Here is a 27,446-nt window from a genome sequence, read left to right on the forward strand (position 1 = left end):
CCAGCAATGTTGGAGCCACCTAACCTTGGTGTTTTCCAATAACACTTTGCAGTATTTCTCAGTAGCATCTCCCCCCTGAAGCTGTTGTTTTTCTTTGATACATTGTGGCGTTTAAGCCAAAGAACCTGGGTGTGTTTACTGACACATTACCAGTTAAGGAGGACAAAAAACTCACATTTCACTTTTTTATTTTTACCAAATAAATCAGTGAAATTTGGGTATTTTGTCCTCCTTGACTTGGAAGACTTGAGATGTGCTACTTTTTCAATTTTTAGAGTAAGCTCCCTTGATTTTGGGTTTAGCACTCCACTGAGAACCCCAATGTTAAGCAAAAGCTCTTTTTCTAAATACATTGTAACATTTCTCAGCAATGTTGGTGGCACCAAACGGGTTTTTTTTTTTTTTTTTTACTGACACATCGCAGTGATTCCCAGCGGCGTTTGAGCCACAGGACCACTGACACATTGCTGTGTTTTTCAGCAGCTTTTTAGCCACTGAACCTAGGTGTTTTTCTCCAGTACATCACAGTGATTCCCAACAACGTTTGTGACACCAAACCTAGGTGTTTTTCACCAACGCATTGCGCCATTTTCCAGCTGTTGGAGGCACCAGGGTGCTTTTAGCAACAAATAGAGGCATTCTCAGCCGCCTTTGAGCCACTAAATGTGTATGTTTTCCACAGACTCATCCCTGCTTTTCCAGTGGTGTTGGTTCCACCAAATGTTGGTGTTTTAAATCAAAACATGAACTTTTCCCAACCATAACCAAGGGTTTTTTGGTGCCTAAACCTAACCTCATCTTCACAGGGTTATTGAGACACTTGCTGTTTCAGTTTCAAAATTAAAGCCCTCCAGCAACGTTTCTGTGAACACAATTCCTTCCTTAGTTAGCTTGGTGCTGTCACGCGTTGCTCCCTACGGCAATGCGTCGTGGTCATAAGTAAAAAAAAATGGCAGCAGCTTTCAGTGATTGGTCAGTAGAGCTGCCAGTTTGATGTAAAACTTGAAACAAAAAACATCATATTATTTGTAAAAAAATTGTTTACCTCTTAGATATTTTAGGACACTCTGCCACCATCAGTCGTAACAATGTAGATGAGTTGAAGAAATTAACTCTTTTACATCACTTTTGACATCACTTTTCTTGTGCTGCATTCAGATGCTTTTAACAAGTATTTAAACCTTTGAATCCAAAACAAATTGGTTCGATGTCTTTGAAAAACATGAAACAAAGGCAATATGCAATATGGCAAGAAATATCTTGCAAATTACAAGAAAATACTAGATTTAGACAATTATTTTTTAAATAGCTAGATAAAATGTCCCGAGAACTATATATCAGAATTTTATTTTTTAAAATATATTTTGTTTTATTTTTACTTTCCTTTTTGTTGTTGTTTGTGTGTCTGTTTAAGTTTTTGGTGTGCTTATTTTCAGGTAATTTTCTTGTACTTTTTACTAATTTCTTGTTAATTCTTGTTCATTTCTTCTTATAGTGCTCATTGCCTTCTTCCCCTGTTTATGAAAGCCAATTTGCCCAGGTTTCAAAGGGTTAAAACGGGAAATCGAGGAGGGAGAGAAAAATAGACGGCAGATGTCGGTCTCAATCATGGGGAGGTGGCGTTATGTATACTATAGAAATTGGGGGGATACAGTGGGTGTCTTGAAGGTCACACAGTAAATACACTGAAGAACACAATTATACACATGCAGAGATTCAATAAAGGAACGGAACAAAAGAATATGGACAATTTACGTCATGTTTTGCTTTCAGGACAAGAAACATTGTTAATGCAGGAAGAACATAATGCACAGAACAAAACCAAAGCCACAAAATACAGCAACAAATTCCACAATAACTACAACAACAGCAATAATAACATTTATGATCGTCGGGATGAAGGAGTGTGTACAGTTTTTATTATTTGTAGGTGTAGTTGTATGACGATTGTTGCACGACATTGTACATGGTTCCTACAGTCATTGAAAGCATGGAAAAGTCAATCACCTTTTCCAGGCTTGGAAAAATCATAGAATAAGTCAAAGTTATTGAAAGTTTTGGAACAGTCATGGAATTTAGTTTTGTGTTATGAAATTGTTTCACTGATCCTCCATATTTGTAATGTAGTGGCAAATTTATTTTCTCTAGCTGTTGACGTGAGGTGGTTTTAGTATGTGTTGATGTGTGATGTTTTATTCACCAAATTTTCTCCCTGCGCTCTGTTTCCCCCCAAATGTTTATCAGTTAGGTGAAATTATGTCTGAAAGAAGTTTTAATCTAATGTGTGAAAAATGCCAGGCAAGTTAGGAAAAAAAGTGTCAACAGCAACCTACACCATGAAGAATAGAGTTTAATGTACATATGACAGGTGACAATAATGCAAATGTATATTAAAAAAAAATCATAAAAAATAGAGAAGTTAAAATTAATTTAATATATAAAAAAACTTATGACAGAATTAAAAAATATAACAAAAATCTAATTAAAGTAAATTGAATATCATACAAAGTCAATAAGAAGTGAATAATGGTTGCATCAAAACTATTCAGGAAACAATATTTGTATTTCCAACCCCTAAACCAGAACAAAGTCATGGAAAAGTTTTGAAATTTTGTCAATGAAAATGTGTAGAAATCCTGATTTTGATTTTGCTTCTAACCAGCTTCAGTTTTCCATTTCTATTTTTTAATGCAGAAAAAAGTGAACAAAATTTGAGCAATGATCACCGAAATCAAAGTTTAGCATAAAGAAGAAGACACACACCTTCCTTATCTCACCTCCTCTTTTCTGTAACTTTACTCGCCGCTGAGAGGCTGACTCTAACCGCAGCATTTCGGCCATTTTGAGCTTGTTTTGTCGAGCGTGTTTGTGTGTGTGTGTGTACTTGTGCACTTTGTGTCTGTGTGTGAAAGTGTGCTGGTGCAGAGAGAATGGACCCTTATCCAATTTGTACTGGTCAGTGGTGTGAAATGGCGGTAGGTCAGTCAGCCAGGCAGCGTGTGTGTGTGTGTGTGTGTCTGTTACTGTGTGTGTGTGTGTGTGTGTGTGTGTGTGTGTGTGTGTGTGTGTGTGTGTTGAGAAGAGAGTGGTCTTAGTTGCACATCACACTGTGGAGGCCCAGCGTGCTTTCATCTACAGTGAATAAAGACCGAATGCACACACACAGACAGAATGAAAGACGTGATTATAGTAAATAATAAATACACATAGCATCAGGCATAATGTTATAGTGAAACGTATAATGGCGTCATGCTGGCATCCCTGTTGTGTGTTACTGTCTAAGTGCACACACACACACACACACACACACACACACTTTCCACCCACGAAAACATAGACTTTTCCATTAAATTGGTCGTTATTGTATAGTCTACCCCCTATGGATCTGATCCATACCATGTCACACACATCTATTCTCTCTACGGTTGTTACAATTATCTCTGCTGTGGAAGCCTGTAATTGTGCATGTGTGTGTGTGTGTGTGTGTGTGTGTGTGTGTGTGTGTGTGTGTGTGTGTGCGTGCGTGCGTGCGTGTGTGTGTGTGCAATGTACTTACCTGATGGGATTATTTTCAGCGTGTTTTTTTTTTGTCCATATTGTCAAAGCAGCTGTGAGGAATTTTAAACCGCCTCTATGGCACACTTTTGAAATTATTATTGAAGTGAATAAATATTTTTGCTTATGAAATAGTCAATAGGTCTGATGATAAAGCAGGGGTAGGCGATATTTTGAATATACTCGATGTATCGCGGCTTGTTCCACGTGTGATACATAAAATGACCATATCGTGAACACTGAGTATAAATTGTTAGGTGGTTTTTTGTAGCCACCAGCATGAGACTCACATTGGCGTTTTGGTTCTCTCGCTCTCTCCAACATCCCCTGTCATGTCTTTTCCAGAGGAAAGGGAAATTGGGGTTCCAAAAACAAAGAAAGAAAGTGAAAGATTAAAAATAACTTAATAAACTCAAAAGGTGGATGGAGAGACATAGATCAAGAGAGGAAGTGTGGGGGGCCTCAGAGACTGCTCAGAGAATTAGGTGCTACGCCCCTGGGTAAAATCTAATGTAAATATCACCTAAATGCAACAACCTTGACGCACCTCCAGCTTTTATCATCGTTTTGTTTTTCTGAGGAATTCGCTAACGCTCAGGTCAAATTTAAAATCACTTCATATATCGAATTTCCTTCTGGAAAAAGATAAAGCAAAGTGAGGCCGACATTTCAGAGAGACATTTCTAAACCAGCCTAATGCGACGGAAAACCACTCCTGATCAAACCTGTGGTCAGACAGCAGGTGATTTGTCTGTAAAAAGGTTACAAACACATACAACCCCACATAAAGAACACACTCGCTCGAGGACTCGCGCCGGCTTCGCAGCGCCGCGGCCATTGTCTTCATCTGTAATTGTGTATTTTTCCGTGTGTGTCTGTCCATGTGTCATTTGGTGAGTGAACATAAGTGGGTCTGGGGCGGTCTGTTGATGGAAGGAGTGTAAAAATAGAGAGATAACAGCCACTCTGGAGCGAAGGAGTTGAAGGAGGATGGTGGGGGGTCAGAGCAGGGTGGCCTTGAGCACCCATTCTTCCCTTCAGCCGTCGATTCGTCCATCTCTCTCTTCACCTCCATCTATCTCTTTCTCCCTCCGCGGCTGGCTCGCCGATTCGTTCAGCCCACCTCAACAAAATGGAGTTTGTTAAGTGGAAGGCAGCATTGGCGGCCAGGAGGTTACAGATTCAGACCGGGAAGTTGGAAGGCTTGAATCTCAGATCGTCTGGGGAAAAGCCTTGAAGGAAAACATTTGATTTGTTGTTGTTTTTTTTTATATTTTGGTCATGCCGTTTGTACACGAGGGTGTCTTGGATCAACCTCTGCCAATCACAAGAGGCCATTTGCTGCCTGTGATTCTTGTAGATGATGAAAACTGTTTTTAAGCTCCTTTCCCACTGGACAAAACACACACTAACTGGCTTTTGCATTTAATGGGCAAGATTATAATCTGCACTAATTACTGTGACGTATGACTCTGCAGTAGTCAGGTGTTTTTATTAGCAGCAGCTCCAATCATCAGATGAAGAAAAATCAACTTCTGGTGTGACTTATATTTACCCTGAGTGCTCTTGTTTTTCTACACCATTACCCCAAAAATCCCAAGTAACCCATCAATAAAGAAAAAGGAATCCAGTTTAATTCATCATGCATATCGAATAATTGCGGCGCCATGTAGGTGATTTGTAACTCTAAACGACACTGGTGTTCTCCAGTTGCTCCAGTGTCCAAAAGTAAAACACTGCAGCTACAAGCTGAATTTGTGTATCTGTGTGTATCAGAGTAACACAGGGAGTTGTTGGTCCCCGTGTCTCTCCACTGGCCCTCTGCCCCTAGGAATGCTGGGAAGTTGGGTGCACAGTGAGGGGGCACACGGGGTGCAAATCAAACCACTCACCTCCCCCCTCTCCTCCACCCCGTCTCATCCCCGGCTCCATCCCACCGCTCCGTCCCTTGGGGTGATTTCAGAACCTGCATCCCCATCCCATCTTATCCTTAAATTCAGAGTCCGCCCGGAGCGTCCTGATCCCTGCCTGCTGGAACTGAGGACGGTCACGCTCCCAGATTAGGGATTTCTGATGCAACTGGTCAGGACAGCAGCTCAGCCCCGCAGCCTGGGATTGTGTTTTGGCAAATGTGTGTGTGTGTGTGTTAGTTTGTGTACTTGCTCCTGTGAGTTGCTGCTACATGTGAGCGTATTCATGCGAGTGCTTCACCTCTCGCTTGTGTGCAAAGTCTTTTGCGAGAGAGATCATGTTTTCATTCACTCTCATTTACACTCCGCTCTTGCAGGTGCGAGGGCTTTCTGTGTTCGGGCGCGTTGATGTTGCGCGCAGGTAAATAAAAGCCGCCGCGCTTCGTCTCTTGACCTCTCAAAACAAGAAAAAGGAGCCCGCAATTTTAAAAGTGAGAGAAAACTGAAAGGAGAGGTAGAATGGGAGGAGAGGGAAGGGTGTGTGTGGCTGGGGCGGGGTGAGGCGAGGGAGGGAGGGAGGTGGGGGGGGCTAGCGGCCTCTGCAAAAGGGCCTCCAGTGTGCGCGGGTCTGGCTACCCCCTCTGCAGGGGCCCCGATCGATACAAACTCAGAGCAATAAAGCTTTCCCCCTGTCATCTCCGCAGAATACAAAGCAGAGCGGGGAAGGGAAGGGGGGAAGGGAGGGTGAGGAGTGAGGGGAGCTGTTCCGCTAGCCACACCAATTTCCTTACCCCCTTTTTTTTCTTTTTCTCTCCCCCGTTTCCAAACCACCTCTCCTGTACCTTCTTCTTCCTTCTCTTCCCGTCCTGTTGACACCGGCCTCGGCCAAATAGACTGACAAGCTGCCTGTATTTTATAATTAATGGTGTTTGAATAAATGCACTTAATAATTCATCGCTGTTATTTAAGGAGAGATTGATGGGTCGGCTGAGAGAAAGTGTAAGAGAGAAACAGAGCAAAGATCACATCTGGGGGAGAAGGTGGGAAATGGACGGTGAGAGGAAGCCGTGCGGTGATGGAGAGAGGGAGAGGGGTTTAAATCGAGGGGGGTAGGTGCTGGTAACAGAAAATGGGGATGGGGTGACGGCCGTAGACGAAGGGGGGAAGGGAGTGGAGGTATTACGCTGAGCGAGAGATGGATGTGTCGATTGAGAGAGGAGCTCGGTGCGAGTGGAGGGGGGGTATTTAACGGGACAGGAAAGGAGAGGACAGGAAGGGGTAAAGAGGTCAAATAAGCGCTCTGTTTAATTGGGAGCCAATTTAAGTCGGGTTCAATCGATAAACCTGTAAACCTAACCATCTAACGGCTCGCAGCACGCACCATAGATCACCGGGGTCCGTGGCTGGAGGAGAGCACGGCGCGCTGGTTTCAACACATTCATTCATTCATTCATTCATTCAAACCTGCTGCAAAATCAAAACAAGAATCTGAAACAAACGTGTCACAAAAACATTTTTTTTCTCCACACACACTGCTGAGATTTTCACCCCGAATCCAAACAGTCCAAACATAAATATCCCCGCAGTCACATGACAACCTCATAACTCCAAATTGAAGGATAATGTGATCTCCTTTGGGTGGAGAAAATTCAGCCACCACTGGACTTATGAGCTGCTTTCAGCTCCAGTTGAATAAATGTGGTGGTCAAACTGAAGCGGAGGCTGCAGGACTCTGACTCAGAATTAGTGCTGAAGGAACTGAGCTCAAAATATGAATGAAAATCAGTTTTTCAACCAGCTATTTCATATCTTTATTTCTGTTTTGTTTTATTTTTTTCATAAATTAACAAAGAAAATGCGTAAGTCTGTTTTGAGATAAAAATAGTGTTAAAACATTGTCATCAACATCAAAGCTAATAAAGGATTTAGGGATTTTTTTCAAATTAAGTCTCTCTCTGGACAGAAATATATATATTTTCCTTGTATTTTGTGAGTTGGTTTTAGGAAACATTATTATCATGAGTTGTGTTTTTTACCAGTAAAGGATGTGAGGCTGCAGGATTTTGACTCAGATCTCCAAATATGAATTAAAATCAGTTTTTAAACCAGTTTTGTCTCAATTTTAACAATTTTATTACTATTTTGTTTTAGTTTATTGTAAATTAACCAAGAAAATTTGGGGGAGGCATGTTTTTAGACTAAAATAGAGTTAGAACATCGTCACCAACATCAGAGCTAAAAAGGATTTAGGGAGTAAAATATAAGGATTTCTTTTTACCAGTGAAGGATCTGAACTCCAAATATCCAAATATCAATTAAAAACCAGCTTTTCAACCAATTTTTGTCTATATTCTAATGATTTTTATTATTTTATTACCATGAAACTTTTTTATACCGGGGAAGAGTGTGAATCAATGGAAAACAGTTTTAGTCTCTATTTTAACTATTTTTATTTCTATTTTGTTTCAGTATTTTCGCAAATAAACCTCAACTGCATTTTTTAAAACAAAAATATTGTACACACAATTAATACATTTGCATCAGCATCAAAGCTATTTAAGGATTTATCTTTTTTATCTTTATCATTGATCTTTCTGGACAGAACATTACATTTTTCTTGTGTTTTGTAAGAAGTTATTAGCAGTAATTTTGTATATTTTGCTTTTATTGTATTAGTGATTCTTCCACGTTATTTCAAACACGAAACTGGGATTTCTCAACTCTCGTTTCGTGTCCCGAAGGCTTTTATCCGACCCTTTTTTCCCTTTCCCGTCTCATTTTTTGGTCATCTTTCCGTCCACTCTGTCTGTTCATTTTGTCATTGACTCACACAATCTGCCCCTCTCTCCTCATCCAATCGCTCACACACACCATCAAGGCGAGGCTGTGTGTCTTTGTTAGTCCAATTGTCACCATCTTTTTTCCTTCCTGCTATTTCCTGCGAGGACGCTCTGTCACACTGCAGTTCACTCTCCTCCATACGTGTCCATTTTACTTCTTTTTTTTTGCTTTGTTCAGTTTCAGTTTTTAGTTTCTCGTTGCTCTTTTTGCACATGCTCTAAATTTTTGTTTCCATCTTTGCTCATTTACTTCCTCTGCTCACTAACTGTCCCAGGATCCCTCCACTCATCCATTCACTCGATCCTGCTCTTCCTTTTTCGCTCTTGCTTTTCTTTTTTTGAGGGTATTTTTTCCTCTAATTCTCTATTTCGGCACACCTCGTTATTTCCTCCACCTTCAGCCATTATCTCCAGATTCCTACATGTTTTTTGTTGCCTGTTTGTCATTTGCTACTGTATTTTTTCATCTTCTTCCCTCATTTGTTTTTTTCTCCCTCCTCTCATGTGTCTTCCTGACTGTCCCATCACCGTCCTCCCTCCATTCTCTCCATCACTCCCCCTGCCATTTTCTGTCTCTTTATTCCCCTTGTTTCTTCTCTTTGAAACCATCTCTGTCATGTCTCCCAGCCTCCACCATTATCCCCCTAAAATTCCCTAAATTTTCAGCATCTGCTCGTTGTCTTCATCTTCCTCGCTCATTTGTTTCCATCTCTCCTCGTCCACTCATTCTTCTCCCTCCGTCTTTACGCCCCAGCAAGGGGATTCTGGAAAAAGGAAGTAACACACAGTGGCCATTTCCTCCTTCCCCTTGTCCTCTCCTCCCTTTATTTCTTGGTTTCCATCCCTCCATCCCTGCGTTGTGCTCCTTGGGGAGGGCAGTAATAATGGTGGAGAGAAGGAGAGAGGGAGGGCGGTGCGATTATTGTCTTGTCGGGAGTCAGAAGAATCGATCGGCACAGAAATATGTGGTGCGAGAAAGAGGTACTGTATCGGATATAATAAACACTCTAGAGACATATTCTGAAAGCGCTCACCCTCGTGCACGTGCACAGACGCTCGCGAACACACATGCATGCAGCCGCGCGCTCGTGTAATCACTCTCTGTCTCTGACTCACACGCACATGCACGCCACATGTGTGCACAGTTGTGCATAAACTCAAACAAACAAACGTCTACACGCAACGTTACTCATTGACTCTGGAGAGGCTGTTACAGTGCAGCCTCGTCTGTAGATGCATGAAACAAGTCACTTATGAAAAGTATCGACTCCTTTGCAAGAGTATTACCAGACAGATCAGTGTTGGCGCACTGAAATTACTTATTTCAGTGTTTGCATGTTTTGTTATGAAGATATTAAGCTTTTTTATAGCAGGAAGTGGTTGATATTTCTGTAGAAAACAACTAAAATTGCTTTCTTTTGTGGCAACATAAAACTGCAACCATGAAATGCATTCTTGACCACTTTTTGCCACTAAAATATCCTTATTCTTTATAATATTTTAGCTGTAAAACTGTATGTATGTTCAGGTTGGATAATCTCACATGTGATTTTAATGTGGTTTCATTCATCAGACAATTATGATGTTAATACAGCCTACAAAAAAAAAGGCAGAATAGCCCTTTAATTCTGGTGGCTAAAGTGTAAACGTGAGTGGAGACATTAGCATGCAGCACTTTGTTTGCTTCACACCGAAACGGCAGCTACAGGCAGAGAAACATGTTTATTCTTAATGATTAACACTCTCACAGGTACACACACAAACATGTAAGGAGCACACACACGTAGACACACACACACGCGCACACACACAAACACACAGTGATCTTTCATTGCTGTTGCCTGGCAACGAGTCTGTGTGTCCTGTGCTAGCAGAGCGCTGTCCAGTGGTGCCATGACCGCTGCGGCTGACCACTACTGAAGGAGAGGGGGAGGAAGGTGGAAACGGAGGGAGAGGGGGTGAGATGTGGAGGAGATGAAGGGATAAAGACACAGAGGGAGAGAGAAGGAGACAAATTAGGGTTGTAGTCATACAAACATTACTCTGAGACGGAAATTTCTGGTGGCCGTTGAAGCTTAATGGAGTTAATCCTGCAAAGTAACATCAGAAAAAAAACCTTTTAGTAAGACAGGAAGAGGCTAATACCAGGACGCAGAATTTCTAATTAAAGTCTCAAAAATGACCTAAATAAGGCTAAATTCTGACAAAACATGGTTCAAGAGTTCATGGTAAGATTTTTCTCGTGTTTTTTTAATTTATTTTATTTTAGTCTGCAGTTTTGACAGAAATACGAGGTTGTTTGTTTACTTGCTGGCCACAATTGTTTCACATGTACAAGTTAGCATTTTGTCACCCACCAGCTGGAGCATTTATTGGTCTGGTGTGGTGCAGTGCATTCTGGTAGTTGTATGTTCTCTACCTCTTAAGCAAATGCATTGTTTTTCTCCATTTTTTTCTGTTCATGCAGAACCGACTTCAAAAGCATTTGCGTCTTTCTGCTGCAGTGTCGGCTGAGTTTTATTAAAAGGCAATCTTTCCAGTGAAGTGCTTCTATAGCTCTTTTAAACCTAGATCAACATCATTTTTTTGTGCTGAGTTCAGTTGTTTTTCACAAGCTATTTAAACCTTTGAATCCTGAGCAAAAAAAAGGCAACAACCAACTTGGCAAGAAAAAATGTCCAGAAAATTGAATTTATAATTAGATTAATTTTATATTTAAAATAGTTTTTCATGAAAAAAATGTGAGATATACTCACATACATATTTTCATTTTCAACACTTTTGGGGTCTTTTTTTACTTATTTTCAGGAAATTTTTTTAAAAACTTTTTTAGGAATTTTTTGCTAACTAATTGGCTAACCTTTTGTAACCTTAATTTATATTCACTCAGCGCTGCCTTGTTTAATGTTTGACTGGCTTTCGACCCAAGTTTGGGGTATCAAGGCACTGGTTAGATGGAGGGAAGGTTACCACGGTTCATCTGCACATACTATTCACATCGTTATGATACGAAGCTTGTTGAAAATCGGCGTAGTATTCCTTTAACGTGCAAAAGTTTTAAGACATATTCACACAGTACACTCTGAATATTGTACCAAGAACTGCTTTCCACAATTTACCAGCTGTACAAAGTTGTTTATCAAAGCATGCAAATAATATTTTAGTTAAGCTTGTGATGACATTTTGGCTAGATGTGAATTTTTACTGCAAAAAGTCAGCACATTTTATTTCTCTTTTTTTCTTTAATACTCGCATTGTAAGGACTCATTATTTCACACTTTATGAGAGCGGGCTCTCACTGCAGCGCAGCCACAAGTGTCAAGGTGAGCTAGTTACCAGCGTGCTGACCCTTAAGTTTGCCAGAGGCGAACTCGCACTCTTGCACAAAAACATGGTCCACCTAATGAGAATTATCTCCAACAATGTGTTCATGTGTTTCCACAGCGGCTCAGCAAATGTACAAAAATGTATGAAAGATAATACAGAAAAAAAGCAACTATAGATGGTGAGGATGTGAGAGAGACGGGATGTTAGAGATTAAATTTGACAGAGAGAGGGAGGTGGGAATGGAGGAATTAAGGGAGGGAGAACAGGTGGAGATTGAAGGGGGGGAGGTTAGATGGAAGTTCAAGTGAGATGGTCGAATTATAGCTGAGGGAGAAGAGGAGGAGAGGAAACGAGAGAGAGATCAGAATAAATCAAGAATGGACTGAGAGCAGGACAAAGAGGGGTAGGAGGTGAGGGACAAAGCGAAGGAGGAGGGATGCTAATAAGGAGGAGTGAAGGTGGAGGACTGAAGCTCAGTCTTTACCAAGTCAACTGGAGCTAACTGGAGCTTTCTGCACAGGCCGCCTGTTTGCACGAATAATATCGGCTCTTCCTGTTTTGTAGTGTGTCAGACAGACAAATATTCCTACCGATAATCCATAAACTTGGTTTATTTTAGAAAATGTTTACGTGCGCTCCATAGTAGACCTGGCAGTACGCATTAAGCGATATAAGTTGCCTAATGGACCCTCTGGTCTTTGGGCCCTAAGTAGGATTTTTTTATGAACACAAGAAAATAATGATATATCAACATGTTCTCGTCCTAACTCGTCACATGATGCAGCTCTGTCAGTAACCTTCTGCGACAGCTGTTTATGCTCCGAGATACTGTTACGGTGATGTCAACAAATGCACATGGTGGGATGAAGCAGCACGATCCTCATATTTACACAACAGTGGGACTGTCACGGTGGTTCAGATTAGGCATCAAAGTCACGGATGGTTAGGTTTAGGCAAAAGAGGCACATGGTAAGGTGAAGGGAAAAAAAAACATCCACATGAGAGGCGAACTCTGGACTCCTGCACGAAAGTTATTTGTTTGTGGGTGATGCTTATATTACATGGTTACCGGCAGCATTATTACCTGACGCTGTCCATCAGTGTTTCATACGCACGCGACCGGTTCAGTCCAGCCACATTCTCAAGTGATGCCGCTTGCGTCCATTGCATGTGGACACGCCCGCTGCCATTCGTCCATCCGCCAGCGTATCATAACAACGCCACCAGTTCCGTACGAGCGCGTTCTCATCTGACGTCGTCTAACCGCGATCCACTTGGACGCAGAAGGCGGCGTTTGATGTCATGCTTGTACACCAAAAGCTGACAGAGCAGAGCTGTTTGACGGAGTGAAAGCAGGCAGGAAATATTCATGATAATGTAACTTTATAAACAAAAACTCATATTTCATGTCATATTTGCTTACAAATACTGACTAAACAATAAGCACAGACAATGTGGACAATTTATGTCTACAGTTTTTAAACAGCGCACCCCTTGTTTCTCATTCGATCACTGCACCAGACTTTGCACAATATTATTAGATATTGCACATTAAATATGTGTTCCTTACTATATAGTTGCCTTGTACCTCGTATTCTGTTTTTATGGATTTACAAGATCAGCGCATTGCCAGTTTACACGGTGACAGGAGTGGTTACGTTTTCAGAAGATCACACTCTGGAACCATGTTTCAAAAGTTTGCATTTTCAGGCCTCGTTAACGTTTCATGCAAGAACCGTTGCCATGTAAACCGTCCCTTACTTCTTCTGTTCCACCCCCCTCTGCTGGCATATGGGTGGTTTAATTATATCGCACATTTCTCAATCTTTTTTTCTATTTTTTTTTATTTTTAGGGGTGGGGCTTGGGCTCTTCTATATGGAGTTTACATCGTGTCAGCGTTGGTTTTCTCCAGGTTTTCTGGCTTCCTGCCACAGTCCACAGTGATGCAGGTTAATTGTTGACTCTAAATTGTCCGTAGTCAATGTGAGCATGAATGGTTGTTTGTCTTTATGTGTCAGTCCTCTGATAGTCTTGCAACCTGTCTCTCGTCCAGTATCAGCTGGGATAGACTCCAGACGACTCTTGACAAGATAAGCAGTTTTTATCGAGAAAAACAGAGATAATTATTGTTACTATTTTATTGCTCTGTCCTATTCTCACCAGTAATTGCTCGGTTTATATTGGAAAGTGACTACGTGCTGCAGGACTCATGAAACGAGGGTCGGACATAGATGGGATCGTTTTTCAGTTTCGGGGCAGGAGCAGTGACAGTAGCTCAAATCAAAATCCCTCAATGTTAATAGAAATTAGCAACAATGGTCATATTTTCAGATTAAAGATGTCACAATTAACAAGTTTTACTTTGTGAATATGTTCATGTATCAAAGGGTCATGTTTTAAGCTAATGTGAAAAATAAGCATTTCTCATATTTACGTCTCTTTTTTTGTATTATAAAACATATATTTTGCTGTTCAGCCACCTCAATAGCTGTGTGAGCCATGTTAATAGTAACCATGGCTGTGTAAACCTACATTAGATAATGCAGAGTCTGAAATAAAATATACACAGTAGGGTGACATCATTTGGAAGTATAATGCCTCTGCTTAAGGATTCAATATGGATGACTTAATGCTGCCACCTTATATATGCAGCATCTCCTCCAAAGCAGAATATATTCTCATTAAATGCAGCCAAATGTGTTCAGACACGCAGCTCTGTTCTCTGCGTGTTTGCAGCTGCTGTGATGGTCGTTAAAACGAGACACAACACACATAGTTGCTTTACTAAGATGTGTTGTCGGGAATCAAACGTTGAATTTGAATCAGCGGAAAAAGAGATACAAATATGAAACTTTTAAAAAGATTTCCTCATTCTTGGGTCGGATATAGTCAAAGATATTTTTTGTTTTGCAGATCTTTATATTTTATTAAATCGATGAACTTAAAACCATACAGTTGTCATGCAATTTCTATGGTATGTGGAGGTCATAACGCTAAAAACCAACAGTTGAGTTGATAACTTTTTTATTTTCTGTTTAACTAAAGCTTGTTTCTATGACAAAATAATCATAATTCACCCAATAATCTTTGCTGAAGTGAGTTTTTTTTGCCTTAAAATCACTGATTCAAATTATGGTTCAGTCTTTACTGTTCCTCTTTGAGTTTCAACAATGACTCAATTAGTTTTCAACTATTTAACTCATTGCCATCACTGAAGAGTCCTTATTTCATAATCGATTAATCAGTTTGAGTAATTTTTAAGAAAAAAACCTAAAAATTCTCTGAATTTGTGGGTTTTTTTTTATTAGTTTATTTCCTCCTCCAGACGTGGTTAAAACAAGACATTAGACATTGTTATTTTGGCTTTGGGAAACTTTATTGACCTTTTTCACAATTTTCTGACATCATATGGAAAATAAATAACAGATTCATCATCAGTGAAAATAATCGTTTGTTAAAGCTCAACTCTTTGCTTTGTAGAATCTGACATAATCTGAGCTGCAGTTATTGTTTGAGTTGTTTTTGTTTTTGTTTCAGTCATTTTTCTAGAAAAGATGCAGAATATTCTCTGGTTGTAGCTTCTCAAATGGGAAGATTTGCTGCTTTTTTGTCATATATTAGTATACTGAATATTTTAGGGTTTGGATGTAACAAGCAAATCACAGTGGACTTGGACAAAATATAAAAGACATTTTTCACAACTTTTATAGACAAAACAATCGATAACACAAGTGTTAGTTGTATAATGCAGTAGAAAATCAGAATTAGAATAAGACTGATTATTAAATAGGTTTTCTCTTTAAAGATATTTGCTTCGGTCTGTGGTGCCCACATTACACATACACTGAACTTACAACAAGCATTATGTTAAAAATAGATTTTTTAAATTAAACCTGCATATAAAAATACTATAACAGAACAAATTTGTACAATACAGTTGTTTAAAAGTGATAAAGCTGTACAGTTTTGTGCAGGTTGTGCAAAAATATTGATTTGCAAAAAGTTCACATTAGTGCGAATATGTGCAAAATACGCTCATATTTGGAGATTCACTGCTGTCAGAATCATTTGATTAGGAGCAATATTGATCACTGTTAAACTGTTCATGCTGTTAGTTTGACAATTACTTCATATTTAAATCTTAACGGTACACTTAAAGCAAGCTGTTCCGAATTCGAGTATTTAAGATGTATTAATGTATATTGATCTGGTTTCCATATAAGCCTGCACAGGTTTCTAAAACACACTCACAATCACTTTTTAATTCTTTTTCTCCTGCCCTCTTTTCTACTTCTTATTTCCTCTTTTGTGTTTATGTATGTGTAACAAACAAATTCTAACGATAAAAGTGAAAAAGAGAAGAGGGTTTAACTTTGTGTTTGATGATACAAACCTTACTGCAGCTTTCTAGTTTCACGTGTCACGCCTGTTTTTCAAATATCTCCTCATTAACTGCAGTTGCAGATTTGCTCGTTGATGTGTGTGTTTGTGTCGTATCGTGTGTGACAGGGGACAGGTGGGAGAGGCAGGCAGCTTGTGTGTGTGTGTGTGTGTGTGTCACTGCGAGGCGTGAGGTGGCCGAGACCATGTGCCTGACCTCTGACATCCACACGCCAAACAGCGCCAGGCGACACCCCCCTCCCCTACTCAAACATACACACACACACAGAGAGAGAAACCCACGCGCCGTCTGTCACCGGCCCCTGACAGGCGTGACCGAGGCGGGGTGGGTGGGCAACAAGGAGGAGGGGACAGAGTGGGGGGGGGTGAGTTTAGGACCCTCCAGCCATCCTCTCTCCCCTCCTCTCTCTCACTCATTCCCCTTTTCTAATTCCCTGACAGTGACCCTGCACCCCCCTGTTCTCCCCGTCTAACACACACACACACACACACACACACACACACACACACGCAGGCTGGCCATGTCAAACCCAGAAGACAGATACATCATCTGTCCTCTCTCTCTCTCTCTCTCGATGCTATTAGCACTGATAGGATGAGTAAGAACGAATGAGGGGGTCTGAATCCAGCGGCTGCTGTCAAACTGCCCAGGCGGAGGAGTGTCTTGGGACGGTGGTCACTTTAACTTGGAGGAGATTTCACACTAAAATTGGCTTAAAAAATGCAGAAATTGGTGCAAACACACATTAGTAGAAGCATCAGAAAAATAGTTTTGTTTAAATCTTGATGAAAGGGAATATAACTCGATGTGTGTGCTGGACATCTGTGACATTTTGGGGTTGTTTGATTTGTTTGCACACATGAGGTGGTTGGGATGGACGAGGGGGGGTTGAAAGGCCCCGTGGCCAGAGGGGTTAGGGGCAGTTATGGGCAGGGAGAGACGGAGGTGAGGGGGATGATAAAATGATTTTATGGGGTCCCTCCCTTCATATGCTGACAGGTTGAGGGAGCCGGGGATAATAACGTGTGTGTGTGTGTGTGTGTGTGTGTGTGTGTGTGTGTGTGTGTGTGTGTGTGTGTGTGTGTGTGTGTGTGTGTGTGTGTGTGTGTGTGTGTGTGTGTGCGTGTTTTTGAAGTGGATCGTATTACATTGAAAACTCATGTTTGAATGAAGTGGATCCAACATTTTAGTAAATTGTGTTTTTAAATAGTAGCTTTTTTAAAAACTTGTAATAATAATAAGAGTAGCAGCAGCAGTAATATCAGTACTCATTCATTTAGTCATTATTTTTTATTGGCCACATGGGCTTAGTTCTGCACAATACCAACTGAATACAACAAAAGATAGATAGCTAAGGTTTTTGGAGTTCCTCTGATGTTAAATGTTGTTTAAATGTTTAAATGTATGCATCATGGTTATATGGAAGTGTGTATGAGTGAGTGTGTGGCTGTGCATATGTAGTTTATAATGTGCAAAATTGTATACATGTATGGAAAATTCAAAGAAATGCATGAACTAAAAATAAAATAAATACGCCTACATTACTTTTTATATTATTTATGTTGTTTATTTGATAGGGACAATGCAAATTAAATGAGAACAATTTCAACATGTTACAAACAAGCTGTAGTAACTGATGTTTTGCATATAAAGATAGAAATGTCTATTGTTAGTTTTCACCTCCTGTCCTCAGTCAGGTTTTTACAAAAACAAATGAAGATATGGTAAAAGTAGTGAAAAGTAAAAAGAAGTGAAAAGAATACATATTTATATCATGAATAAATAGAATTACAACATACAGTTACAGTAAAAAAAAAAAAAAGATACAAAGACACAAATATCAAGGTTACATGCACTTACAGTACTCAGAAATAAGACATCACATATCTGATTTTGCTTCAGGGAACCTTTAACACTTTTGTTAAAAATCTTAATATCTTGTGTTAATTTTATTTCGGTCGGTAGTGTGTTTTAGAGCCTTTTATGAAAAAGCTGACTGTCTCAAGGAGGTCTTACGATGTGCGTTTTTACAATTGCAGCTTGCTGTGCTCCTTCCGGCTGATAATGGTTAAACACCAGGGGTGCAAATGATCTGAACACATCAGAAACGTCTAAATATCTGCAGATGATCTTGATAAAGATCCTTTTTCACTCCTCTCTTTGCCTTTCTCCAGATAACTGGTTCATTATGTTTCACATGTGAACAGACGTCTCAGTCTTCGTGCGTCTTCCATTTTTTACAAAATCATTAACTATTTTTATCTGACTAAGCAAAGCATTGTGCAGTAATAACTTATTTCTGTTATGTTTGTGGTAGTATTGTTGGCCTGCGCAGTATTAATAGAAATATTTTTAGCCAAAAGCTGCAGCAGACACAAATTTACAAGGTCAGATAAGCTATAAATACAATACGTCTGTGTGTGTAAAATGTGTGTCGGTGTACTTCTGTATATGGACTTGTGTGTGCGTTTTGTGTGTGTACTTGCTGTTATTTTTTTTTTGTGGTCGTACTTGCGGACGCATTTGTCTTCTTTTTTAACATTTTAGTTTTTAAAAGCATCCTTCTGTGGTAAGGTGTTGCAACTTAGCGTTTTACTATAGACACTAAACACAGCTCATTTGATTCTTGTGCCTAAATTTACAATACTAATGCTGCCGTGATATCCCCGTCAAATAAACTAAACTAAATATAGCTTAGTTAATTCAGTATAGAGGGGAGAGAATAACTAAGTGTTTGTTTTTTTTTTTTAAATGGGCTCGGATTTTTGTGTTGATTTTGGAAGTCGGGACCTAATAAAGACGTTCATTTGTTGCTGAAGGTCACAGAAGCAAATTGAGTTCATGATCAAAGAAGATCCGATATAGTCAGAGTAATTTAAAATGTGTTTTTAAAATGTTTTTGCATCTTTGGATCATCTTAACATCTGAGAAATGTGTGTTTAGAGGATTTCATTCCAGTTTGAGGTCAACTCTTGAAAGAAGCCTTTTTCACCTATACAACTATTTGTTCCTCAAAATACATATAATTTTTTCTATTTCGAGGATTCAGATGGCTTATTGCTGCGTAAGGTGCTTGGTGTTGCACACACACACACACACACAAACACACACACAGTCGTGGCTCAGCATTTCCAGGAGGGTACTGCCACCATCTGGTCATGTTGTGTAACTGCATCCGTCTACTAACTGAGGGCTCGCTCACTCCTTAAAGAATTAACCTCTTTATAACAATCACACAGGTTTATTTTGAGTAGTGTTTTTTTTTTTTTATCTCAAACGAGACATTTATGACGTTTATTTCCATGATGTTCTTCTTGTAATATAACACAAAACAAATTAATTAATTAAAACACAAGAAGATATTTTTCTTTTCATACTGAGAAAAAAACACTCCTATAATAGCTAAATTTGGTGAGAAATTACCACATAGGTTGACATGAATGTGCATTATTATAGAGAAGATAAAAAGAGTTAACACACAGAAAAGAGATGTTTGTGGTAAAGTTTGCATCTCTGTTCAGTACGCAAATATTTTCCATCAACGTAAAAATGCATCTGTTATCCTACTTGACCTTTTTCTTCATTTTCACCTATTTTTAAGTTTATGAATGGTTGTTTTTATTATTATGTTATGCCTATAAAATCAAACTAGTCCAAAATCCATATTTTCAGTCAGCATTAACAAAAAAAGAAAATGGAACAAAGCAACAAAATCCTCTCACATAATCAGATCCTTATTGTATAAGATGTTGACGGATCACTCACAGACACGTAAAATCTAAATAAATTAAACAATCTTTCCCTCTTTTCCAGGCTTTTGAGAGAAAATTAGAAAAACTTAAACATGTCAGAATTAAACAACCAGTTTAGCTTTTTAGCTTTTCTGAGCACCAGAAAATGTCGAGCCTTTTAATCGAAGATTGTTTTATTTTTTTATGCTTCCTCGCCTCCTCGCTCCTCCCGTGACCCCGAAATCTTAACAGATAAGAGATTTTACTGTTAAAGTATGGAATAAACTATAACGTTTTTTAATTTTTCTTAAAAAGGGGTTCTGTGGACATTTGTAAGTCTGTTTGGAAGTTGATATAAAAGTGACTTCGCTTGAGGCTGATGTTGTGGAATTTTTCATTTTGCGGCTTTGACTCGTCCGTCCTCGCGTCTCTTATGTTTGGGACTGAGATGTGAGAAAAGGAAGCGAGTACGAGAAGCGAGGCGACACTTAAGCATGATGAAATGCACCCGTTAACTCTCGTAACTCGTCATAGTTTGTAAAGTAAAAAAGAAAACATTAAGTCTTCCTTATGTGTCCTCAGATTCAAGACGTTTCAGTGCATCCTGACATCGCTCCATCTCTTCCTTTGTTTCTCGCTCCGTTTTCTCCACCTCTTCTCACGCCTTGAACTTGTCTGTGACCCTGATGATAAGATTACCGCACACACAAACACACACACTCACACGGGGCTTATATATCACATCCAGTAAGCCCTTTTTCTTCTTTTGTTTTCAAGTATTCATTCTTACCTTGTCTCACATTTCCTGTATCATACACAAAACGTGGGGTTTAGTGTGTGTGTGTGTGTGTGTGTGTGTGTGTGTGTGTGTGTGTGTGTTTGCTCCGTGGGGTATAAAGGAGACTGTGAAGCAGCAGGACAGAAGCTGTGGTTGTAATTATGTCGAGGAAAAAGAGGAGCAGGGTAGAGGATGTTAGCTGTGGTTTTATCAGGTGTACTTTGATTATTTCCAGCCTGCTGTCAGACACATGAACCTCACGCGCACTAAATCACACAGAGCTCGTGTTTTTCGGCTCTTTCTTACTGCCTTTTTATCAGGATGTCTCTTCTCGTCGAGCCGTTTCTTGCAAAAAATCCCTGAGCTGAAGAGAGGAAATGAGTTATAAAAGCACAAGACAGACAGAAGTTAAGAGCGTAGCGCAGGGAGGGGCGAGTGGAGGAGTGTTTTATCCAAGATGGCGGCAGCGACGGCCATGCTGAGTAATGTCTGCTGCTCAGGTAAGCAGTTCCTCCAGCGTCGCTCTTCCCGGACCAATTACTGCGGCAATCCCAGGCGTCGCCACAAACAGGAGGCACAGCGAGGGTAGTTAGCACGATATCTGCCACGAAAAGCTGATTCTTAATCCCAGTCCCACGTCCTGAGTCGATAAAGTTTACATTTAAAGAGCGAAATTAGAGGACGGTGTCATCAGTTTGGTTTAAGTTTTTGCTTAGCAGAGTTGTTTTCTGGTCGTATTTAATAATAAAAAAACAGGATGAAATCACAAACAGCAGTAATTCTTAAAAGTTTCACATCATTACTGCAGGGTAAAAATGTATTTGTATCTTCCAAATCTGAACTTTTCAGGAACTCAGAAGAACACTTGAGGTTTTAGCCTGACATTTTTGTATTTCTGACTTTATTCGGCCGAGTTTTCAAAGAGTTTCATCAACAATAGTGGAGGTCATCACAGGACAATAGCGATATCATTTCCACTTCTCGTTGTCAAAGATCATCAACTCCGGAAGAGCACACTTTCACAAATAGTTACCGCTTGCAATTATTTGTTGCAGTCTGACCCGAGCGCTCTGTGTTCTTTTGAATTCCTGACAGCAACGGTTGAACTTTGACCCGCAGAATAACGAGAATCACCAGCATGCAGCCAGTCAGGCAGAGAGAGATCTGCAGGACTGACCCCTCATTCAGAACGCAGTGATTGTTTGGACTCCTGTTTGTGTATCTGAAAGGTGAAAGAGAACAAGCAGCAGATGAGTGCAAGGACAGAGCAGAGTGTAAACACACAACAAATGTTTAAAACATGGAGCACCGATTCTGCAGAGACGATGTGTGTGTGTGTGTGTGTGTGTGTGTGTGTGTGTGTGTGTGTGTGTGTGTGTGTGTGTGTGTGTGTGTGCGTGTGTGTGTGCGCTTCTTTAGCTTCATGCAAGAGCTGCTGGAAATGTATGGATTTTCTCCTCTGACACAGCAGTTACTTTTTTAAAAAGTTGTTTATAAATACAAATGAAAATTAAACAGTACAACGATAGTTTGTACCTTATGCATCCCATCAAGCAATTCCAAAAAGCCAGCAAGAAAGAAACAAAAAAATAAACAACAAAAAAACAAAAAGAAAAATAGAAATAAATAGTATTTAAATCAAGAAAACAAAAATAAATAGGAGGGTTAGTCAAACAGAACTTACTCTCTTACTTTAACAACAGGATGTATGTGCATTAATTTAATTACATGCTTTATTCAAATAAAACATTTTAATTTGGTAAATATTCCATCCATTATCTATAAAACATGGTTGCTAAGAGAGGTGACCATATTGACTGATCTTTTTTTCATACTATAATTGCTAAATTTTGCTAAAATGTAAAAAAAAAAAAAGGAAAGAAAGAAAGAAAAGAAAAAAAGTTGTAGTATGACTCTGAACTTCACCTTTAGTTTGCTGAAAGTAGCTGTCCAAAACAAATTATACCATTCAAACATGTAGACAAATGGCATAGGATTTTTATTTCTATTTATCCTATTTCCCCATTTATTTCTGATGTCATGCAGGTTTTGATTATTAAGATAATTCGAATTATCGCAAATTAGGAAATCAGTGTTGCACAGAGAGAAACGAGGGGTTTGTCTGCTTCACCTCCTGATATTGTCGGATTTATCAACATTAGCGTGTGTGTGTGTGTGTGTGAGAGAGAGAGATTGTCTCTTGACTTACAGTATGGTGGTCAAATGTTCAAAGGGCACCTAAACAGCAGACACATAATGTTCTTTTCCCCGTCTGCCAGGAATTTGAACCAACAACCGTCTGCTTTTCTAACAGTGTAACATCATCTTAAGCATCTTCATGTATTTTCCACGACCCTGTCTGACGTGTGTGTGTGTGTGTGTGTGTGTGTGTGTGTGTGTGTGTGTTTCTTGCAGATATCAGGATGTCTAAAGCAGCAGAGGAGGAGAAGCCTGGGGCTGAGTATCCAGGGGACAGTTCAGGTACATAAACACGTTACATATACATACATATATTTCATAACATGAATAATAATAACAATTTAACTGCATGTATTATATTTTATGTGACAAACAGTTTTATCTCATGGTTTCCAATGATTGTTGCATTTTTTAAGTCATCAGTATTGTGCAATTTTTGCGACCTGAACACACACAAACACAACACAAAATAAAACGGTCCCTTTGTGTTTCAGACTCTGACAGAAACAGCCCCGATGACCAGGTGGGTTTTTTACTTTTATTCTAACACTGACACCAATAACGATAATCTTATCAGCTACACTCATTAAAAGAGTCATTATGAATGAAATAAGAGAAGCACTACTATAAATGTTTTGTCTCTAAAGTCTTATTTTTGCACATATAATCATATACACTACAAAATATGTGAAATTTTTAGATGCCTCACTCTGCCTCACTCTGGAACAAATCTTACAAATGTATAAATAGGTTAAAAATCAATCTGATAAATAAAAAAGAAAACTAATCCTATAAATAGATTTTGACTTTAACTTATCACAATATTAATTAATTCATCAGTTAATTAATTGACTTATAGTTGCAGCTCCACCATACCAAAACAATGTTTTCAGGAAAAAACATCTCTTTTCTTCCAACTGAGCGAATTAACAGTTTGTGATTTTTTTAAAACAAAATTTACTCACAGAATTTTGGGAACTCTGTTCCCACGTTTTAAATGTTAATGTGGTTTTATCTGGATCTCCATCTCACTTCTCCACTTTCTGTCACTTGTGTTTGTCTAAAGATCCAGCCGATGAAAACAAGCCCCTTCAGCGTCTCTCCCACACCGGCTGGTAGCAAGGTGAGCCTGAGCTGGTCATTATGTCACTGAAATATTACTTTTCAGTGGCTGGTATCTCTGCATTCTTTAGGTTTTCTCGTTTAGCATCGCATCACAACACATTAACACATTATAATTATAACCATAAGCGTTAAAGCTCCCCTTTAACCATTTAAAACCTGAACATATTTGTTTGATTTCTTCAAAAAAGAAAAAAAAAATTCTAATAATCCAACCCTTTTTTAAAAAGTAATTTTCGGGTCATTTCCTTGTCACCATTTACTATTTTCTTGCAATTTGTGGGATATTTGCTCACTGCCTTCTCCCCCCATGTTTTCAAAAGAAATCAAACCGATTTGCTCAGAATTCTGCTCAGCTGAATAAATTCTATGTTGCTAGTTTTTGTTGTTGTCAGGATTTCATCATGAAACCGTTGCGTTGTGGTGTGTGTTTGTGTATTTATTAAAAGCAGCAATGCCTACAATAAATAAGGTGTGTGCTGGTGTGTGTGTGGGTGTGTGTATGTTTATGTTAGCATGTATTAATCTGTGGTGTGTTTTATGGCTTTGATGCCTAAGGTGAGACTCGTGTTCAATGCTCTGAATATGCAAATCATGCAGCCTATGTCCACACCCACCTTTACTGAAGAGACGAGGCAGAGAGAGAAAAGACAGAGAGGAGAAAGGATGTGAATGAGTTGACAGTGAGTGATGGACGTACAAATGCAGCACAGTGCAGCGGTGATGGATGGGTAATGACAGGGAAGTGAGCAGCTAACGACAGCTAGAGGTCAGAGGTCAGCAGCTCTGGATCGTTCCTGCCACCATGAAAACGAAGAGGATTGACTCAGCCGTCTGGACAGGTGAACGGCAAACACTTCAACCTGTGAATCAGGAGAGAGCAGCAAAACACGGTCGCTCATAAAGTCAAAGAAAGACGCCTAATGAAGAATCTTTGACTGTCTTTTCGCCTGCACAATCGGGTTTGTGTCCTCATGCGTCTGCATTCTCAGAAACCTGTTTCCTGCGCTCCGCAGACATGCGTGCAAGCGGGTCCTAAACTGGTTTATCACATCAGCTGTGCGGACCTCATAATTATGCAGAATTATCGCAGAAATTAAGTCATAAGTGGTGCATTTTTACATTCATAACTGCTACAAAAATTATGTGTTAAACTGACTTTGATCACTGAAATGTGTACTTCTTGGGATTTGTGCTTTTATTATTAGAAAGATGTTTTTATATCCCGTGAAGAACTGCTATGTCGCAGATAAAAAGCGTGCAATAAAAACTAAAAAACATAAGAAAGTAGAAAAGCAATGTATAGCAAATATACAATACATTATATTGCAACTTTAAAACGAAATATCTGGTTGCTGGTCTACCTCCTCTTATTTATAAAATAAATTGTATTGGGCAAAGACTTTAAGGATTTTTACAAGTATTTGTGCGACAGACTGAAGTATTTCACTGTTAACCCTGTGATTTTCAGACATGGCCATCTTAAATTGAATGTAATCAAACAGACATCTCCTTGTAGCGTCGTGTTAAAAAAGATATGCCTCTTGTATATTCTCGTTTTGAGCATGATTGATTATTCAGGGAAAACTGAACTCTTTTTCAGCAGTGCCCTGAACTCACATTCAGTGGGCTAGAAGGATATATAATAAAAGACAACCAAAATAAAATGATGGAAAAGTCCATAACACAAATACCTCTCAGCTATGTCTGTCACATTTTTATTGCCATTTATAATTCTTGGCAAAGTTAAATAAATAAATCTGCTGCAAATAGAAAACCTTTGGCTGCACCACCAAAACAGTCAGTTTGTCAGTAGCAGAAGACAACGGCTGCACTTGTGTGTTTGTTACAGTATGAATGTGATGCAGAATGTTGTTTTTTCTTTCTTTGAAAATCCGTCCCTGGATTAATGCAGTCACTAACAGAAAATATGTCTTTGTGATCTTCTTCAGGGAAAGAGCGAAGAGAGCTCTGAGATGACCCATAGCACCGTCCCTCCTGCACCTCCCTCTCAACAACAACAACAACAACAGCAGCAACAACAACAACATCATCAACAACAGCAGCAGCAACAACAACATCACCACACACAGCTGATGCTGGCTGGCAGTCAGCTTGCAGGGGTGAGACAACACACACACACACACACACAAACGCACACACATTATATTGAGTTTCGAAATGATGAAAAATGTTGATTGCCAAGATTTGACTCGTGTCTTAGCCCACATGGCATCTGAGGTCCAAAGTCTGATACCTGGGTCTTCAACAGGGTGTCAGGGACCCCGAGGGGGTCCTCAGAGTCACTGCGGGGGGGGCCGCCAAATCCAACATATTATAAGCAAAGATAAATTATCTTATTCCTTAAAAAAACTACCCAATTAATTTACAGTACACAACATTAATAATAAGATCTTGTGGGAATGTTTGGTTCTGCCTCTTTATATTATATTCATGAAGCATTTTTATTCATTTTAACAGGTGTTACCAACTCTAAGATTCGATTCTTAAGTGTGAATGCACCTTTATTTAGTTGCTATTGTTGATAGCAGGGTAATGTTGTGACACTACATACATGAAAATATTCAGTTTAAGTAAATACCAGCCCTGAAGGACAAGGAGGCACCTGCACAACATGCAGAGTACAGTATTTAAATCACTGTGAAAAACCAAAGCTGACTGTTCTGTAAGTTATGTGAACGACTTTTCTCGCTTGTCTTGCTCTGGCGTGCTTTCACTGTCCGCTAACAGATTTCACCTACACCTCTGTTCCTGGGATGCTTAGCTGACGCTGCTCTTTGTTCTCTCTTATGTCTCCACTTTTGACCCCATTTTGTTCTTAATTTGCGGGATCCGTCTCTCCTCCTTTTTCCACTTTGTTGTCATTCACCTCCCCTTTCTGCATCTTTGAATCTTCATCTCATTCGCCATCACTGTCCTCTCCCTTCACCTCCTCCTCCTGCCGTTCCCCAGCTTGCCGCTCTGCTTCCGGCCCAGCAGCAGCTGCTCCTCCAACAGGCTCAGGCTCAGCTCCTGGCGGCCGCCGTTCAACAGTCAAACGCCGCCCACGCCGCTCACGCTGCCCACGCCGCCGCGCAGCAACAAGCCAACCAACAGCAGCAGCAGCAGCAGAACCAATCACAATCCCAGCAGCAACAGCAGCAACAACAAACCAAACAGGAACAAACTGTCCAAGCCCCGCCTCCACCGCAGCTGGCCCTTTCGCAGCCGATCCAGCTCACGGCCCAGGTACGATCAGCCAATGCTTTAATCAACAGTTTGTACCTGTCGAAGTAAACAAAGCATGTGATTTCTGAGTTTTGACACTTTTTTTCATTTCTTGTGTGTTACCTTTAAACTGGGTTGATTTGTGTGAAAGGCGTTTGCGTCTTCGTTGCAGGACATCCAGCAGCTGTTGCAGCTCCAGCAGCTGGTTCTGATGCCGGGTCATCACCTCCAGTCTCCTGCCCAGTTCCTCCTGTCTCAGCCAGCGCAGGCACAGCAGCCGCAGCAGGGTGAGCTCAGCGGTTCTGGTCTTCAGTTCTGATGATGGAGACAAAATACACTTAAAGAATTACAAC

General features: G+C 39.9%; 1 protein-coding gene across 1 annotated transcript in view; it reads left to right on the plus strand.

Moving 5' to 3' along the window:
• Positions 1–27,446, plus strand: part of pou2f2a (POU class 2 homeobox 2a) — an 83,203-nt gene that overhangs the window by 42,960 nt on the left and 12,797 nt on the right. The window contains exons 2-7 of the mRNA XM_088090716.1: positions 22,960–23,025; positions 23,238–23,266; positions 23,810–23,866; positions 25,818–25,988; positions 26,839–27,114; positions 27,266–27,380. Coding sequence (XP_087946842.1) covers positions 22,960–23,025; positions 23,238–23,266; positions 23,810–23,866; positions 25,818–25,988; positions 26,839–27,114; positions 27,266–27,380 — 714 coding nt within the window. The remainder of the gene's footprint in view (positions 1–22,959; positions 23,026–23,237; positions 23,267–23,809; positions 23,867–25,817; positions 25,989–26,838; positions 27,115–27,265; positions 27,381–27,446) is intronic.

This window comes from Plectropomus leopardus, chromosome 17 (genome assembly GCF_026936395.1).
Source record: "Plectropomus leopardus strain MGB_pleo_1.0 chromosome 17, ASM2693639v1, whole genome shotgun sequence".
Lineage (NCBI taxonomy): Eukaryota > Metazoa > Chordata > Actinopteri > Perciformes > Serranidae > Plectropomus > Plectropomus leopardus.